We start from the raw sequence: 18,712 nt of genomic DNA on the forward strand, positions 1-18,712 counted from the left end.
GGTGATTTTGACTTTCCACTGGGACTGCCATACTGAAAAAGCTGGCTGGATTAGAGTTTGTCAAATTTGTTCTAAATCAATATATGTCAAGGTAGCAACTTGAGAGAGTGGAATGTTGGATTTTCTAAGGGAACGGGACAGGACAGGTGACAGACACTTTGGGTCCAGTGATCATAATTCCATTTGTTTCGAGATAATTATGGATAAGGATAGGTCTGGTCCTCGGGTTGAGATTCTGAATTGGAGAAAGGCCAATTTTGAGGAAATATGAAAGGATCTAGAAAAGGTGGATTGAGGTGGGTTGTTTCCTGACAAGGATATGCTTGGTAGGTGGAAGGCCTTCTAAAGTGCAATTTTGAGAGTACAGAGTTTGTATGGATTAAAGACAAAGTAAACAGGAATAGAGAACCTTGGAATTTGAGGGATATTGGGATCTGGTTAAAAGAAGAAGAGAGAGGTGTATAGCAAATATAGGCAACAAGGAGCAAATGAGGTTCCTGAGGAGTATTTAAAAAAAACAAACAACTTAAAAAGGAAATCGGGAGGGTTAAAAGAACTAATGAAGTTGCTTTGGCAGACAAGGTGGAGGAAAATTCTAAGGGCTTCTACGGGTATATTAAGACCAAAAGGATAATTGGTCCTCTGGAAGATCAAAGTATGTATGGAGCTTGAGGAGATCTTAAATGAGTTTTTTGCATCAGTATTTATTTAGGAAAGTCACACGGTCTAGAGAAGTATGGGATACAAGCAGTGATGACATGGAACCTATGCAGATTAAAGAGGAGGAGGTGTTTGCTGTGTTAAAGCAAATAGGAGTGGCTAAATTCCCAGGGCCTGACAAGGTATTTCCTCAGACCTTGAAGGAGGCTAGTGAAGAAATTCTAGGGGCCCTCATATGGTAGGTCATGTTAACACATTTTTAAGTTTTTTGAGGAGGTTACTAGGAATGTTGAAGAGGGAGACTGAATGTTGTTTACATGGTCTTTAATATGGTCTTTGACAAAGGTCCTACATGGGAGGTTAGTCATTGTGAGGTTGTAATCTGGATTCAACATTGGTTTTATGGGAGAAGCCAGAGAGTGGTAGTGGATGATTGCCTGTCTGACTAGAGGCCTGTGATCAGTGGTATGCCTCAAGGATTGGTATTTGTCCATTATTGTTTGTCATCGAGGTCAATGATCTGGAGATAATGTGGTAAATTGGATCAGCAAGTGGACAGCCAGAAAGGCTTTTAAAGGGATCTGGGCCAGTTGGAAAAATGGGCTGCAAAATGGCAGATGGAATTTAATACAGACAAGTGTGAGCTGTTGAATTTTAGAAGGTCAAGCACAGTTAATGGTAGGGCACTGAGGAGTGGGGAAGAACAGAGGGCTCTGGGAATGCAGATACATAATTCAGTGAAAGGTTTGTAAAGAGAGTTTGGCACATGGGCCTACATAAATCAGTGTTAAGTATAGGAGTTTGGTTGTTATGGTAAAGTTGTAAAAGACATTAGTGAGGCCAGATTTGGAATATTGTGTGCAGGTTTGGTTCTCTATCTGCAGGAAAGATAAAATAAGATAGAAAGAGTGCAGAGAAGATTTACTGGGATGTTGCCAGGACTTGAGGAACTGAGTTACAGGTAAAGGTTAATCAGGCTAGGACTTTATTCCCTGGAGCATAGAATCATGAGGGGCAATTTGAAAGAGGTGTACAAAATTGAGGGATATAGATAAATGCAAGTAGGCTTTTTCCACTGAGCTTAGATGTGATATAAACCAGAGGACATAGGTAATGGGTGAAAGGGGAGATGTTTGGGGGGACATGAGGGGAACTTTTCCATACAGAGAGGGGTGTCAAACGAGCTGCCAGGTAACATGAATGTGGGCTCAACTTTAACATTTAAGAAAAATTTGGACGTGGTTGGGATGGATGTGGACAGGGTGAATGTCATTGGGTCGAGGCAGAATAATAGTTCAGCAAAGATTAGCCAGGCTGAAGGGCCTGTTTCTCTATTGGAATTGTTCTGTGGTTCTTCTGAGGCTAAGATGAGTTGCAAACAGCTTATGCAACCAGTCTAAAGTAGAGGGAAGGATGGCAATGCACAACATCCTTTCCAGGAACTCCAGATATTTAGTAGATGGTGGATATACAAATGGCCCAAAATATTTTGGAAATCTGAAATGAAAACCAAACAATGGAAATATTCAGCAGAATGAGAATATCAGCAACCATCAGGTTTTCTTCTTTCTCCTCAGACGCTGGTTGACTTGTTGAGTATTTTCAGCAATTTCAATTTTATTTTTTTACACAAACATGCCATAACAAACCTCCATTGATAAGGATCAATGCTATTGATATAAAATAGGTATAGACCATCAGATGGTTAGAAATGTACAAAATGGACGCACTTGAAAGATTCAGTGTATTTGTAAATTAGAAATAAAGTTCAAGCAGATTTTATCCAGACTTTCAGAGGACATTGTAAAAATACACAAAATGCCTGGTGTTACCTCTTTCTAATGTCACCCCGGCAGTCTTTCCTGTGAGTTGTAATTCCAACTGTTTGGACAGTTTTTGGTGTAAAGTCTTGTGTTAAAATGTGGATAGGTGTCAGACTATAGAGAGGGTGTTAATTTTGTGATGGCTGTCAGATCACCTGCATATTGATCTGGTGGTAACTCGGTGGCCTGAACAGAAAATTGTTGTGCGATCTTTCTTTGTTTATGCTGCAAAAGTACTGAAAGGACATTTCCCGTACTAGAAAAATCATTGTGCAGTCTGTCTTTTAATCAAATTTGATATGGCCTTTGACTGACTGGCTGATAAAACTTGGAGAATCTGGTTTCTTATAACTTGAAGACCAGTTGAATGACCTTTTCACCCAGTATATTCAGCAATTGGAGTTTCGTGATAAAGAGCCCATTACATAATGAAATGTGAAGCAGTATGTGATACTCTGTTGGCCATACTGTATTACAAGCAATACTTTTAGGGATCCTTGAGTGTTTATACAAAACATTAATATAGTGCAGCATGCAAGTTTCAGTGCTCTTTTTAAAAGTACAGAAGTTGGAGAAAAAATCCATAATTCCAAGTTGTGGAGAATATCCACCGGCATCAAAAATAAAATGGCAGTGGTTTGACTGGGGTACATATGGCTCTTCTTTCAGTTGACCAATGTATTTTACAGTACCTTGTATGGTACAGATAATTCCATGTCACAGCCATTTTGGCTACAGAAATTTGCTTGAACAGAATAAGCAAATCACTCCCAACCATTTGAGATGTGGAATAAGATTCGCTATCATGGAATTTGTGAAGGTGTATTCACTTTCAACTTGTGTTTCTTAATGCATGCACTGATGATGTGGCATTGTGTTATGGAAAATGCAATATTGTCAGTTTTTTTTTGGGAACGCAGGTCCCTGTAACATTGGTGGGGGGTGGGGGGGAGGGGTTCACCTGTATAGCTACACCTTGGAGCATTCTCTGACTCTCCCTGATCTGAAGGCAAAAATGTATGCATTTACAGAGTGTAAAACTTGAGACATGGCACAGAATTTATTAAAATAGATTCCACTATTCTTTGTGTCTTTTGGATCTCAAGTCAAGTTCAGGTTCAAATTTATTGTCAGAGTACATATCTGACATCAAATACAACCGTGAAATTCTTTTTACTTCATGAGATTCTGTAGAAATACATTTCTACTACTTTTCCTGCAGTTCCTTAACTTGTACCAAAAATCCCTTTTGCCACAGGATCCCATTCTGTCTCTTTGGTTTATCAAAGCCCCTCATGAATTTGAACACACGTTGTTTCATCTCCTGTTCACCTTCTGCCATTTTGGAGCCACAGTATAAGACATTATTGTCCATCTAGCCCTTTGAGCCTGCATCACCATTAATAAGATCATGGTCTGATCTGGCCTTGGACAGGTCCACATCCATCCATTCCCAGAATCCTTGGTTACCCAGTTGTTCAAAAATCTGGATAGATTGAATGATGCAACCTCTCCTTCTGAATGGGGCAAAGATTTCCACAGATTCGCTCCTCTCTGAGGGAAGCAGATCATTCTAATCCCTTTCTTAAATCTATTCCTCCAAATCTTAACCTCTAGTTCTAGTTGCACTTGCCATTATCTAATCCTTATCTAACCCTTTCATAATTTTGTATGTCCCCCCTCCCTTGCGTGAGTTTAGACCCACGCTGCTCAATCTCTCTTCATAAGCTAACATTTCCAGAATCAACCTGGTGAACCTCCTCTGCCCTGCCTCCAAAGCCAACATATCCTTTCTCAAGTAGGGAGACCAAATTTGCGCACACTACTGCAGGTGGAGCTTCATGAGAACCCTGTACAGTTGCGGCACAACCTCCATGCTCTTAAATTCAATCTCTCTAGCAATCGAGGGCATTATCCCATTTGCTTTCTTGGTTATCAGCTGTACCTGCAAACTAACCTTCTGTGATTCACTCCCAGGCCTCTGTTGCACAATGGATCATTGGTTCTCCATCATGACTTGCATGACCCTAACAAACATAGGGCTTTTTTGAAATCCATACCATACTTTCCAAATTGTGGAGCTTAGAATAAGACTCAGGCCACCAGAGGAGATCTTGTCCTGTGATTTATAAAAGTTTAGATTACAAACGGAGAACAAAAGTGAAGAACCCTTGAGGCTGATTCATACCTTTGGACTTATATTAAAACAAATATTCAGTAATCCATTGTAATAAATGATGTGATTTGTTTTAAGATTCTGGATGCTGCTCATTTGACTGTGGAACAGGATCCAGTTGAGAAACTTACTGTCTTCAACATTTTGTGGAGAAGGGTTCATGAAGCTGAAGACCAGTTGTCTCTGAGTGTCACACTACAGTGGGCCTATCCACCAAACACAGCAAATTACTTCAAGATATACTGTCGAGGAATTAACCACCATGAAGACAGGATGATTTATGTTGGCCGGACAAGTGCAAATCTTTACCGTGTGGTGGATCTACACGTTCAAAATGCTTCAGTGGGTAGGACCTGCCAAGTGGAGTTTTTAATCCAGCCAGTAACTCGGGCAAGTTTTCTGCTGGATCAATCAGCATGGGGAAAGCTCACTCTGAACTACAGGTCCCCACAGTGATCAATTGGTGTGCACCATTCACTGTTGCTGTTCGAAAAGATAGGTTCAATCTTCAGTTGCTTTGTGTTTGCTGGAGGGACATTTCAGCATTCTGTTGGTCGGTTTCTGGTTAAACACCTACGCCACGTTTATGCATTTTCCTTACAGGAATTGGAAAAGTAGGAAGTTTATCATTTGCAATGATGCTTGAATTAAAGATCTATATAGAATGGACGCCTTTCTGTGTGTTCCTGTTAACGAATTAAGCATGACATGATTTTAACAGTAAAACCCCTAGTATCTGGCAACCACGGGGATTGGCAGATGCTGGATAAGTGTATTTTCAAGTTGCTTGAGACTTAATCTTACAATACACCTGCATTAAGAATAAACAGTTTTAAATTATACTGTACTTACACTGAACAAACTTCACTTGCATGAATATATAAACCATAGAGCATTTTACTTTATTTTCAGTCACATTCTTTGAAAACATTCAACTCTCACAGCCTGAAAAATGAAAAATAACATTATAGATAATTAACCCCATCTTCCCCCAAGTTTACAGATAAAGCTTCTGACTGGGTGATCTTACTAAGCAGGGATAAGGAGACACTTTAAGAATCACCCCAATGGCGAGAGGCATCAAGCAGCTCTTCATCCCAGGCAATGCCATTGCTGCTCCACACAACTTTATTCAAATCTCTGCCCGACAAGGATCTCCACCGGATGAGTATTTGCTCCCATCTTCACCAAGTAACATCTCTGTGTTACTTCAGAGAACATTTTGCTGTTACAATTTAAAATGTTTGTTTTTTTGCTGGTTGTTTGAGGCTGCCAATTCTTTGAATTCCGGATACCAGGAGTTTTACTGTAGCTAGTGTTTCTTCTGTGGTATCACTTGTGGACACAATTTTCCAATTATCCAGTTCGTGAGAATGAATGCATCTCAGTCTATCATCGAGTTGACTGCAAATCCATTATTGTTCTTCCTTGGGTCTTTCAAATCACAATTACGTGGCTACTTTGATGGAAGAAAAACATCACATTTCTTGTAATTTTATTTGAGAGCATGAGTGTGAGGGTGTCCATAAATCCTGTCAGTATAAAACCTGTCTGCCTGAGATCTCTTCAGATTCTGGAACTGTAGATTAAGATCACAAGATATAGGAGCAGAAATAGGCCCAATGGCCCATCGAACCTGCTCTACTGTTCTAATCATGAGCTGATCCATCCTCCCACTCCCCAGCCTTCTCCCCGTAACCCTTGATGTCCTGATTCATCGAATACCTGTCAATCTCTGCCTTAAATACACCCAATGACCTCACTTCCGCAGCTGCCTGTGGCAACAAGTTCCCCAAGCTCATGACCCTCAGACTAAAGAATTGTTTCTGCATCTCTGTTTTAAATTGACACCTTTTTATCCTGAAGTTAAGCCCACTAGTCCTGGACTCCCCGACCATGGGAAACCTCTTTGCCACATCTACTCTGTCCAGGCCTTTCAGCATTCGAAGTGCCTCTGAGGTCCCCAGACATCCATGTGTACTCCAATGAGGATCATTCAAGAGCCGAAAAAGTTCCTCATACGCTAACCCTTTCATTCCTGGCATCATTCTAGTAAATCCTCTCTGAACCCTCTCCAATGCCAGCACATCTTTTCTCAAATAAGGTGCCCAAAACTGTACACGGTATCCCAAGTGAGGTCTCACTGGTGCTTTATCGAGTTTCAATGTTACATCTCTGCTCTTTTATGCTATTGCTCTAGAAATGAATGCAAACATTGCATTCGCTTTCTTCACCACCGGCTCTGTAGAGAGAACTGTGGAGTATAGTGGCTGGAAACAGCAACTTCCTCTACGTGTTGTCTCCCAGTTCCATCCATTCAAATATAAACAGCGGCAATACAAATGATAAATGTTCTTATGTGGCACAAATTTTTGCAAAATTGTAGATGTTGATATTATCACTGGAAATTCAGCTTTTAAATGTGTAATTTGCATAATTGCATCTCAGCACTTGGGGATTTCTATTTGGGAGTGTTTCTGGAATATTAGACTCTCTGGAACTACCCTCCTCAATTCTCCACTGTCTGAAAGAGTTGGTAAACAGCTTGCCTGCCTCCTTGCTATTTAAAGGGCATGTCCTGTGGGAATAGATATGGTTGACTACATGTGGCGTCTGGTTTCAAAATAAGTGAACCACCGCCAGGTGCCCTTTCTAGGCAATAATCCCCAAACAGAGTCCCTGCCTCTGCTTGGTTATTCACACCAAACTCTTCAGAGGAAATTACTAGGCAAATGGAGGGAAAGATTCACGAATCTCCCTTGCATCTCCTTGTTAAAAGTTTTTTGTTTAAATTGAATCTTGGGGATCTCTGACAACCCAAAGCAGAGGGATATTTGGGATGCTATTGAGAACCAAGTCCACGCACCACTGAATAAGTGGTGGAAGGAATGCACCACCTCACAAACTATGTACCTGCCTGACCTAGCTGTGGAAGAGTCTGTGGTTCATACATGGACCACTTTTGAGGTCACAGTACAGGAGTAGAAGTAGGTAGCCCTTGCTCCTGAGGGATTGCCCAAAAAAAAAGACTTGTTTCCTACTGTTTGCGTGGAAGGCTAGACTTGCACGTTACCCACTGGTTCCCACGGTAAAATGGTAGGATAAGGATGGAAGTGAGTACATGGGGGTGGTCCAGAGAGACATGTCTGTACAGCATGGTTTACAAGTTAAGTCCGAGGCATGGGTGGCAGAGCGGCTCAAAGTGCTTGAGAGAAAAAGTGTTAACCCTTAATTGGTTCTTTCATACCCCGAAGAACTCTAGACCCCTGGAAGACTTTAGCAGTTTTTTGAGGGAGAGCTGATCATATTTGGATAGAACTGTATTGCTTCCTGATCGAGATGGGAATTGCATTGTTCTAGAGCAGGGGTATCCATGCAGAAAAATATAAGGAGTCACAGGTGAAACAATATTAAGCCGGCAGTTTTCATCCATTTAGACTGCAAGAAAAATGGTGTTTATAGACCAGAAAACCCCCGTGCCATCAAAAATTCATTTTCTATCAAAATAACTATACAATGCTACTGAACAGTTTAAATGTTGACTTTACAGTAGTTTGATGATATGCTCACATATTACAGTAGGCATTTCTGTATCTGCTTCTCTTAAATTTAAAGGAATACAATAAAACTTTAAAACTCATTCAAAAAGCAGTGCAAAAAAAATGTTGGGTGCAAAATAAGAACAGGAGAAAAGGTCAAGAAAGGGACATGGCCGTCTCTAACATTCCTCCAACTCAGTGAATATAGTTCATGGCCTAAGTGTCCACCTTTATGATTATGATGGCATGTATAAATCTGTAGGTAGGCTATTAAAGTTAACGGATTCCTTGCAAATCAAACAATTATGCTTCCTCTTGACCTCTGTGAAAAAGTATTTATTTTCCCACCATGTCTGAAATTTTCAGCATTCCCTCGTTATTTTCCGTCTTTTCGGTTCCACTATGTTTAATCAACTGAGGGAATTTTTTTTAACCTGAGGTAAACATTTTCATTAGCCCCTTTTTCACTGGTATCCTGTCCCAGGAATTGATGGCCAATTTACTGGTTAAGGGTCCAGTGGGAAATTGAATCAATCAGCTCGCTGGCATCAAATCACATTGGGGATTGATGGCCTCGACCTCTACTCACATCCCCAGTGTCAGATAACGCCACGTGCCTCTTAACCCAGTGAAAAAAAGACAAGTTACATCCCGATTTAAGGTAAACTCTCCTATCCCTGGGGATGACTTGTAGTCAGTGTGAAAGCAGCCCAGTGGGAACAGCAAAACTGGATTCTTTATCCAGGATACTGAATGGCCAATTAACTGGAATGCCAGTGAAAAATGGGCTATTGATAAGTAACATTGCAATGGTAGGACTAGTTGTTCAAAATGACAGCGACATCTAGTGTTGAAACTAAGAAGTGCAATATTCTATTTTATTTTTAAAATGAACCCTTGACCACTTAAAAATGGGCAACAGGCTGCAGTTGGCTCCAGGACTGTCGTTTGGCCATCCCTGTTCTAGACGATGGGCAGATATGTTGGCCTTGATCTTCTGGAGAAATAATGATATTCTAAAGTTTGTTTCTTGATTATTTTTGAATACAAGTTATATTGCACAGAGATGAAAAGTCAATGTGGAGGAAGGGTTGGACTGAAACAAGTAATAATACAAATAATCCTTAGCTGCTGGAGTATTGGTGGATGTGGACAGATTGGTAACATCTTCAAGGTCTTGGAGGCTATGCTTCTATATATGAGATTGAAGGACCTGTGGTAAAAATATTACCTTTAAAATCCCTTAGTGATAGGCAGTTGTGTCCAGGGTGAGCTGCAGGCTACCTGAAGCTGGTGATATACCCCTGGATGCACTTAGCAGGAAAAGGGGCCTGTGCCAACCTAAAGGCTTGCTGGCCCGGTCTTGCACTTGGGATATGAAAGAATCTTCTTGAAACTGTTCAACAGATCTTTTATCTACCCGAGTATGGGTAAAATCGAGGCAAGTTAAATTGGGTTCACATGCCACCAAAGAAATCCTCGTCTTGGGAAAAGGGAGGGGCAAAGTGTGTTTGTCAATTGCTGCTTAGAAATGTGTGAAAACTATCTCGGACCAGCAGAAAGAAAACTAGGTACAATACAAGATGTTATTGCATGCCTGTTTCTGATTTGGCAAGAAATAATTGAATGATAACTCCAGCATTGTCTGCCAGTAGTCTAATGCATTGTTTACATGATGTCTAAGTACCTTTTTAAACATAATGATATCAATTGATAATAGAAATACCGGGCAAATAATTTTACCTCATATGCAACAGTGATAGTTTTGACATTGTTGTATATTTTTCCATCTTAGAGTAGAATTTGTATGATTTTTGTGAAGGGGATGTTATACCATCCAAGGTCTCATAATTAAAAAAAATATTTTTAAATAATTACATTTAAAATACAATTAATTATTCCTCTGTTTTACACTTTATTTTCCAATGCTGACGAATACAATGCTGTTCTATCCACTTGACATGAGCAATTTGCCTGTGAAGCAGCTCCCTCTCCTGGACTACACCCCATTGCAGCATTGATTTAACTTGGTTAGTTGGCTCAACTCATCTGCAGTTGTGATGAGATCAGAAAGGTAAGGGAGAGCAAACAATAAAGGAAAGTTATTTTAATTTTGGAGGGCTTTCAACTTTATTCTGGAGCAGTTTGCATTTTACTGTATTTTGAAACATTCCATAGCAGATCCATACAAAGTTCAAATGTTTCAGTAAAATGCTTTTCTTTTCTCCAAGTACCGGCAGGTTTCTAATTGGATATTTCAGAATCCTGACAAATAACACTGGACAACAATTTTTTCAAAATGTTTGCTTCCTGAAAATATTGGTGTTTATGATAGACAACTTCAAACTGAACACAAAGCTAATTTCAGATTTGCTGTATCAAGTAGGAAGTTGGAGAAACATTAACTTTTATTGAATTTAGCATGTTTAATCGTATAATGATGTTGACACATTGCATTAGTTCAACCTAAAAATGTTTTGCCACTGATTTTCGTTTGCACTCAGTATCTGTTTCCTTTCTGGTCAGTGTCCAACAATAGTTGGCTAACCTTGATGGATTCCAGTTGCCCAGATACCGCTTTCAATGTCCTGGTGATCAGCAGGGAAGAGGTCCAAGTGAGAATGGAGAAAATGAATTTTCAACAACACGTTGCGCTTCGTGGTTTTGTCTGCTTGAGTAGACTTAAGATATGACAGGAAATCATAAAATCAGGTTATATCTTAAAAAAATAAAAGGTACGTGATAGGAAAGTTTTAAGACTATTTTCACGATCAGTAGCCCAAAATCCATAAAATAGACACAAAAGTGTTCAGGAGGCAAAATCTTTGTTATCCAGTGTTATTGGAGAACAATCCGATTAATCATGAAAATTCCACCCGAGAATGTACAATTTGTTGAGTGAAATGTATCTTGTTTTAAATAAATGATGATGACTAATTGGATTAAGATCTAGCATCAGAGCAGAACCCAGGATGAAATGATGACCTGCTGATTGCATCAGAAGTGCAGCCAAGCAAATAACAAATGAAGTTCTTTATTCCTGTCCCAGAAATAAAGCACAGCTCTATATGGTTGGTACAGAACTGCGCAGCTCATGGAGTTTAATAATGACTTTAGTTAGAAGCAGACCATTTGGACCTGGTCCTACACCAGTCGTTGTGATGTTCATCTGCCCTCCTCTATTCATTTAACCAGTATTTCCATCTAAACATTACCATGCATAACATCTATCTTTTCTTCCAAGTCTATTTGTTTATAAATTATTAATTACAGCACAGGAACAGGTTCTTTGTCCCACCATGACCATGATGCCAATGTAGACTAATCCCATCTGTCTGCTCAGGGTTGTAATTCTCTATCCCATGTCCATTTATGCAACTGTATCATAAATGTTGCAATCGTTTCTGCTACCTGAGATCAGAATAGAACCAGCTTGCCTGCTGGTCTTTGTTGAGATTAGGAAAGAGGAAGTGCTAGGTCTTCATAAAAATATTAAGATTGATAAGTCCCTGGGGCCAGATGTGATATACCCCAGATTGCTGCAAAAAGAGATAGCTAGGTCATTGGCTCTGATCTTGGAATTCTCCTTAGCCACAGTGGAGGTGCTAAAGGATTGTCAAATGGCAAATGTGGTCCCCTTCTTTAAAAAGGGAGAATCCTGGGAATTATAGTCTTGCATTAATGGTGGGCAAACTATTGGAGAGGATTCTTAAGGATAGGATTTATGAGCATTTGGAGAAGTCCAGTCTCCTCAAGAATAGTCCGCATGGCTTTGTGAAGAGCAGGTTGTACCTCACGAGTCTGATCATTGATGAAGGTAAGGAGGTAGATGTGGTTTATATGGATTTTAGTAAGGCATTTGACAAGGTCCCCCATGAGAGACCTGTTCAGAAAGTCATGAGGTAGGGGACCGTGGCTGTGTGGATTAAAAGTTAGCTTGCATGTAGAAGGCAGAGAGAGAGAGAGTGGACAGAAAGTATTCTGCCTGGATGTGAGTTTCAAGTGGAGTTCTGGAGGGATCTGTTCTGAGACCCTGCTATTTGTAATTTTCTCCTTTTAAATTTTGTTTCAGTAATGCTCTGTCACTTAGCATCCTCCTTTGTCTACTTCCATCTCATCAGTACCTGGGATTTTGTCTTCCCTTATTCCCATTAAGATATTTAATAAGAATAATTGCACCACAGCAGACACAATATCACTGGCTCTGCACTCAGCTCTGGATCACCTAGACAACAGCAACTCCTACATCTGGCTGCACTTCATTGACTACAGCTCAGCCTTCAACACCATTATTCCCTCAGTGCTGGTCAACAAGCTCCCAACTCTGGGCCTCTGTATGCCCCTCTGCAACTCGGTACTTGATTTCTTATCGGAAGACCACAGTCAGTACGAATTAGAAACAACGTCTCCTCCTCACTGATGTGTGCTTAGCCCACTGCTCTACTCTCTACACTCACGACTGAGTGGCCAGGCACAATTCCTGGTTGTCAGCTGAATCACAGATGGCAATGAGGAAGTGTACAGGAGGGAGACTAGTTGAGAGGTGTCACAACAACAACCTTGCACTCAACATTAGAAAAACTTAGGAGATGACTGTGCTCTTGAGAAGGAAATCAAGCGAACACGACCCAGTGCTCATCGAGGGGTCAGCAGTAGAGAGGATCAAGAGCTTCAAATTCCTGGGTGTCAGCATCTCTGAGGATCTGTCCTGGAGCCTTCATGTCGATGCCATCACAAAGGTGGCTCTCCAGTGGCTACACTTTGTGAGGAGTTTGAGGGGATTTGTATCAAAAACTTCTACAGGTGTAGCGTGGAGAGCATTCTGGCTGGTGGCATCTCTGCCTGGTATGGAGGGGCCTACACTCGGGACAAGAAAAAAACCAGAGGGATGTTAACTCAGCTTATGACATCACAGGCACCAGCCTTCACTTTGTCTGAAAGTAGCCTCTATCCTCAAGGACCCCCACCACCCCAGCCATGCCCTGTTCAATCTACTCTGCCATCAAATTTCTGAATGAACAATGAACCATAGACACTTCTTTGTCTTTTTTGTTTTCTTGCATTATATTTATTTTGAAATGTGGTTTATAAAAGTGTTTGCCACAAAACAATGAATTTTGTGACTTGTTTACGATAATAAATTCTGATTCTGACTTCCTTGTTTTAATGGTGGACTGAATGGCATATTTTTAATGTTGATAACTCATGAGCCTACGGTGTCATCACTATGGCAACTGCATAGAACTCCAGCCATGTATTAACAGCTAACGCTATCAATTATATGGTTGCATTAGGGAAGGAATCTATAACAAATGATAAAAGGCTAAATATACACTAAATTGGAAAATATACGACAGGTAAAATAATCTAATGAAGGACAATGTGTAAATTAAGTTATAGAAAAGCAGTGGCTTCATTTTACCCATTGTCAGAAGAACTGCAGTTATTGAAAGATAAAATTGGAGAACTTGTTCAAATTAATTAAACTGTATAGCCGTGCAAAGTCTGTGTAGAATATGTCAGAGGAAATGGAAGGAATAATTCAAGAAAAAAATTCAAGTGGATTTCTGAGATATAACGAGGGGAAAATCTTAAAAATATTTGCAGGATATAACCTTTTTCTAAAGGATGGAGATAAATAAGGGACACTGGAATAGTCATACTTTTTTTTTGGAAAATGTTATTTTTGATTTTACAGCCTCGTGCTTTTTGAACAACGTAGGAGATCAATCTTCCATTTTTACAGAGCACTTTGAATTGAGTCTTCTCCCCCCTCTTCCTTCCCACCCCAAATTTGGATTAGTCATACTTGTCCACTTCAGCAGAATCCATATATGTGGAGGTGAAACATAATGGCCTTCATCCTCGACTTAAAAGGCAGCAGATCCACTTGGTTGCACAGCATTGCGGAGGATTGGGATCTCTCAGTGTAGACTCAAGCTGAATATCTGCACAGCTGACCACCACTCATGGGACAACCACTGTCTCTCATTGAACTCCTCTAGGGAGCCCACAGATCTGTGCAAATCATGTTTGGAATCCCACCCAGTGATAATCTAGCAAGTGCATTCATTTTAAAGGTGCGAAAGAAAAAGAGTAATGGGGAGGTTCAAGAGCCTGTTGGCTGTTTGAAAACAAATGCTCTTTAACCTGGAGATACTGGTTTTCAGGCATAAAAATCGATACTGGGGATCAGAGAAAAGTCTGTTTGAGAGGCTTGGGTTAGAACTTGTGAACAATGAAATGCATAACATTACTGGCAAACAGTGATGTAGAGCTGCAAGAGGAAGGATCTAACACAGTATTCCACTAAGGGAAAGTATAACCTGCTAAAGACAAAAACAAGCTAAATGTTTATGAGAATCCATTAATTAATAAAGACATAAGGGAAAAAAATTGAAGATGCCAGAAGGATTGGCCAAGTTCATAGACAGCAGAGAAACACCTGACAAAGGAGACTCTGGAGAGTTTAGAAAAGTACAAAACTTAGGAAGGCAAAGAAATTGTGAAAATAAATGATCAGGAAGACAAAACTGTAAAACATTTCACAGACAAATCACAATTGGAATCACCAAGAGGTGTGAACAATAAACCGAGGCAGTAAAATTTCCCTGGCTCCTCTGGTTGCCAAGAATTCAGATCAAATTGACCTGACATTAAATGAAATTGTAGATGATCTAATCGTGTTTATTAGCTATTTCTCTTCCTTTTTTAAAAATAGTCAAGGTCAAAGAGGATCAATCTAGGAGTGTATTAAAGGTTACGGAGAGAAGGCGGGGACGGGGTACTGAACTTTAAGATCAGCCATGATCTCGTTGAATGGTGGAACAGGCTCGAAGGGTCGAAAGACCCTATCTTCTATGTTTCTATGTATTCATACATTTAAAGAAATGCATGGATACAAACTGATATACAGAAGATGTTTTTAACAATTCATTATTGAAAAGTTATAATGGGAGGGAATTGTTAGCTAATACTATTGTATTTAAGATGGGAGAAGTAAAGTCAAAGAAAATAAATAAAGTAGGACAATAAATAGCCAATATGGATTGCAAAGGAGCAAGTCTTGCTTGACCAATCTTAATGAATTCTTTGAAGGGAAAACAGAGAGGTTCATGCAGTGGTTATAATTCATTTTGATTTCCAAAAGACATGAAATAACTTAATGAACAAGGTCAGGTCTGCAAAAGGAGAGAACAAATAACCATCTGTTTATTAGTCAGAAAGGACAGAGCTAGGGTAAAGAATTGTGACTTAGAATGACAAAAATCAGAATGAGGATTCCCACAGGAATCAGTGCTGGCACTCTCCACATATATTAATGATATAAGCTTAGAAAACAAAAATACTGTTTCTAAATTTACAGGTTCCATAAAATGATGGGGGAACGCAAGTTGTGAGCACTGAGGAAGACTACAATAACTTATAAGGAGACAAAATTTTGCAGGATGATTTTTAAAATTGCTGTTAGTTCACCAATCACGCAACGTGTAATCTCAAGTAACTGGGAAATACACTTATCCAGCATCTACCAATCCTGAGAGGCACCAGGGGTTTAATTATTAAATCAGAGGTCATATATTTCTTGGTAAGTAAGAGTCTAAACTGGGGAGAAAAACAAAGGTATCTTGGTGTATAGTCTAAGAATGCAGTGACTAACCTCCAGTTAATAGACCTTTCAAAAGGCAAGCTAAACCATATATTTTATTTCTTGAGTCACAGCATTGGAAAATAGAGAAGTTATGCTAAATTTGTATTAAATCTTGCTGATGCATTGTACAGTTTTGGTTTAATGAGCAGGATTGGCAGGTCCTGGAGGCAATAGAAAACAGAATTCCCATGCGGGGGCGGGGGGGGGGGTGGGGGGTGGGGTGAACATGCCGTGTAGCTTTCCTCATGAGAGGTGAGGGGTGATGGATGATTTAATAGAGATTGCTAAAGTTTCAAAGTGTTTTGCTGGGCTGAGAGAGATGACGTCTGGTGGCATGGCAGGGTCATTCGAAACATCTTCGCCATCAGATTGTTACCAAGGAATCAAATGGGAAATAAGGGAGAAGCATGTTTATCTGGAGGTGGTGAAAATATGGAACTATCTGGATAATAGAAATCCAATAAAGAGGGGCTTATTATCCCCTTCATGAGAAGGGAATAGAGAGATGTTCAGATAAGGGTTGGGTGATGGAGGATGGGAAGAGTGGAGTATGAACCTTATCTACTCTCCATTATCCCTTCAAGAATTCAAATGCAATCGAGTGATGGACTGAAGGACTATTCCTGTGCTATATATTTTCTGTGTTTCTAATTGAATTGGAAAACATGATTTCTCTGTAACGGTTAATAAATCCAAACTCTAGACAATATCATAAATATTCAAGAAAGGGCTGGCACTTCATCTGCCTTTTTAATGGATAAAAAAACCAGTGAATATGTATGAAACATATGTGAAAGGGATCTAATTATTAACTTTGACTGCTCTCTGCAGATTGTGTTGACAAGGCAATGGCAAATAATTTAGGGATTTGTGCTGGATGTTGTGATTCATTTTATTTTTCCAATACGTGTAGTTGCAGAGGATGGTTCACAGATGTATCCTATAGCCCATTCTGGGGCTGTTAGATCATTTGTAAACCAAAAGATTTATATTGAATAAATACTCATTTATTACCTTCAGACAAATGACCATTTTGCTTACACATGCACTAGGTGGGGTAACCTGCTTGTAAATGTTTCCAGGACCGTGCTCCAAGTAATGGATAACGTGGTAGTAATTTGGCTTTATGATTTTATGGTGACATGAAAAATGCTGGGGAGCTAATAAATGGATTCAACCATCCAGTTGACATGGATTCCAGCAGAGCCCTTATATGCTCCAAAAACTCAAAAACCATAGAAAACAACAGCACAGGAAAACAGGCCATTCAGCCCTTCTAGTCTGTGCTGAAACATTATTCCTCCAGTCCCACTTATCTGCACCCATTCCACAACCCTCCAGACCTCTCCCTTCATGTGCCTATCTGATTTATTCTTAAAACTTGAGAGTGATCCCACATTTACTTTGTCAAATCTTCTCCCAAGAGCTCTCTCTGAACCGGATGGACCTCTTAACCCTTTCATAGAATCACAGTCACAGAGTCAAGTGGCTAGGAGAAAGGCCCTTCTGCCCACTAGGTTATGCTAGCTACCATTGATATTTAGCAGAAGAAATTCCACAAATGTTGTGATTGTAGTTTACACACAAATGCTGGAGAAACTCAGTAAGTCACGCAGCGTTGATGTAGCAAATATAAAGATACATACCAATGTTTTGTGACTGAGCCCTTCATCAAGGTATGAGCTAAAAAACAGGCAAGCACCAAATTAAAGTGGTGGGGGGGGGGGGGGGAGAGGCAGGAGAGGAGGACCGAGTCATAGGCAAGGGGTGACATGGGGCAGGGGGGAAAGCACAAGAGAAAGAAGCAGAGAAGTGATAGGGAGTGGGGATAGCTCCTGAATGGAGAGGGGAGGGGGGGGGGGTGGAGAACTGGAGGAAAGAAGACAGAGGGATGGGAAGAGAGGAAAGAAAACAGAGGGATGGGAAGAGAGGAAAGAAGACAGAGGGATGGGAAGAGAGGAAAGAAGACAGAGGGATGGGAAGAGTGGAAAGAAAACCGAGGGATGGGAAGAGAGGGAGACTGGGGAGCAGCCTAACTGAAAGTGGAGAACTCCATGCTAATGCCATCCGGTGGAGAGTGCCGTGACAATATTAAATGTTGCTATCCAATTTATGGGTGGTTTGGGACCATGGACAGATATGTTGGTATGGAAGAGGGGTGTGGAATTGAAATGGTCGCTCACTTGGCGATGAGAGAAGCACCATCGATATTTATCACTGTTGGATCATAGTCATCCATACATTAGCTGCTTCAAATACTTCTTCAGTGTTACGAGAGCATCTTCCACCACCCCTTCAAATAGTGCATTCCAGGATTTCAACTATCCTCTGGGTGAAACCTTTCGTCCTCCGATCTCCTCTCAGCCTTCAATCTCCTACATCCTCTAGTTTTAGAGATAGCTGCTCTGGGTAATACTTTACTACTTCAGGCAGCCCCTGTGATTTGGGGGTGGGGTGAATGTGGGGAGTGTGATTTCTGCTGCTGGAATCTGGTCCCTTTTGCAATTTTCTGTCTTCTGTGCATGCATCAAGAAATACGAATTAAAGAAAAGAAACTGCATTCATTACTTTTTTCACAAAAGTTCTGTCAGGCTAAATTTTTATTGTAAATCCTAGATTTTTCATTAGCCATTTATGAATTTCATGAGGGTGAATTTACATTACCCAAAATGTCATAACGTGAGCGTGCCTGTATGGCCCTGAACAGTAAAACCCCTGGTATCCAGCACCAGATATTAGATAAATCATAAATCTCTCCCCCCCCCCCCCCCCCCCCACAGTTTGCAGATAAAGCCTCTGACCGGAGCGACTCATACAATGAAGGGATAAGGAGATGCTTTAAGAAAGTCACCCCAATGGCAAG

General features: G+C 40.4%; 1 protein-coding gene and 1 long non-coding RNA gene across 7 annotated transcripts in view; one reads left to right on the top strand and one right to left on the bottom strand.

Annotated features, from left to right (window-relative positions):
- The window catches only part of engase (endo-beta-N-acetylglucosaminidase), a 92,680-nt gene that overhangs the window by 52,644 nt on the left and 21,324 nt on the right, over nt 1-18,712 (top strand). For 3 of the 6 annotated variants that reach the window (XM_069930237.1, XM_069930238.1, XM_069930239.1), the window contains one exon: nt 4,738-5,324. The exons of the other annotated variants lie outside the window; for them this stretch is intronic. In XM_069930237.1, the coding sequence (XP_069786338.1) occupies nt 4,738-5,115 (378 nt within the window). In that variant the 3' untranslated portion in view covers nt 5,116-5,324. Of the gene's footprint in view, nt 1-4,737; nt 5,325-18,712 lie in introns of those variants that run through there. 6 annotated transcript variants of the gene reach the window in all.
- The window catches only part of LOC138759582 (uncharacterized), a 45,073-nt gene that overhangs the window by 9,088 nt on the left and 17,273 nt on the right, over nt 1-18,712 (bottom strand). The gene's annotated exons all lie outside the window — the stretch shown is intronic.

Source organism: Narcine bancroftii, chromosome 3, assembly GCF_036971445.1.
Source record: "Narcine bancroftii isolate sNarBan1 chromosome 3, sNarBan1.hap1, whole genome shotgun sequence".
Taxonomy (NCBI): Eukaryota; Metazoa; Chordata; class Chondrichthyes; order Torpediniformes; family Narcinidae; genus Narcine; species Narcine bancroftii.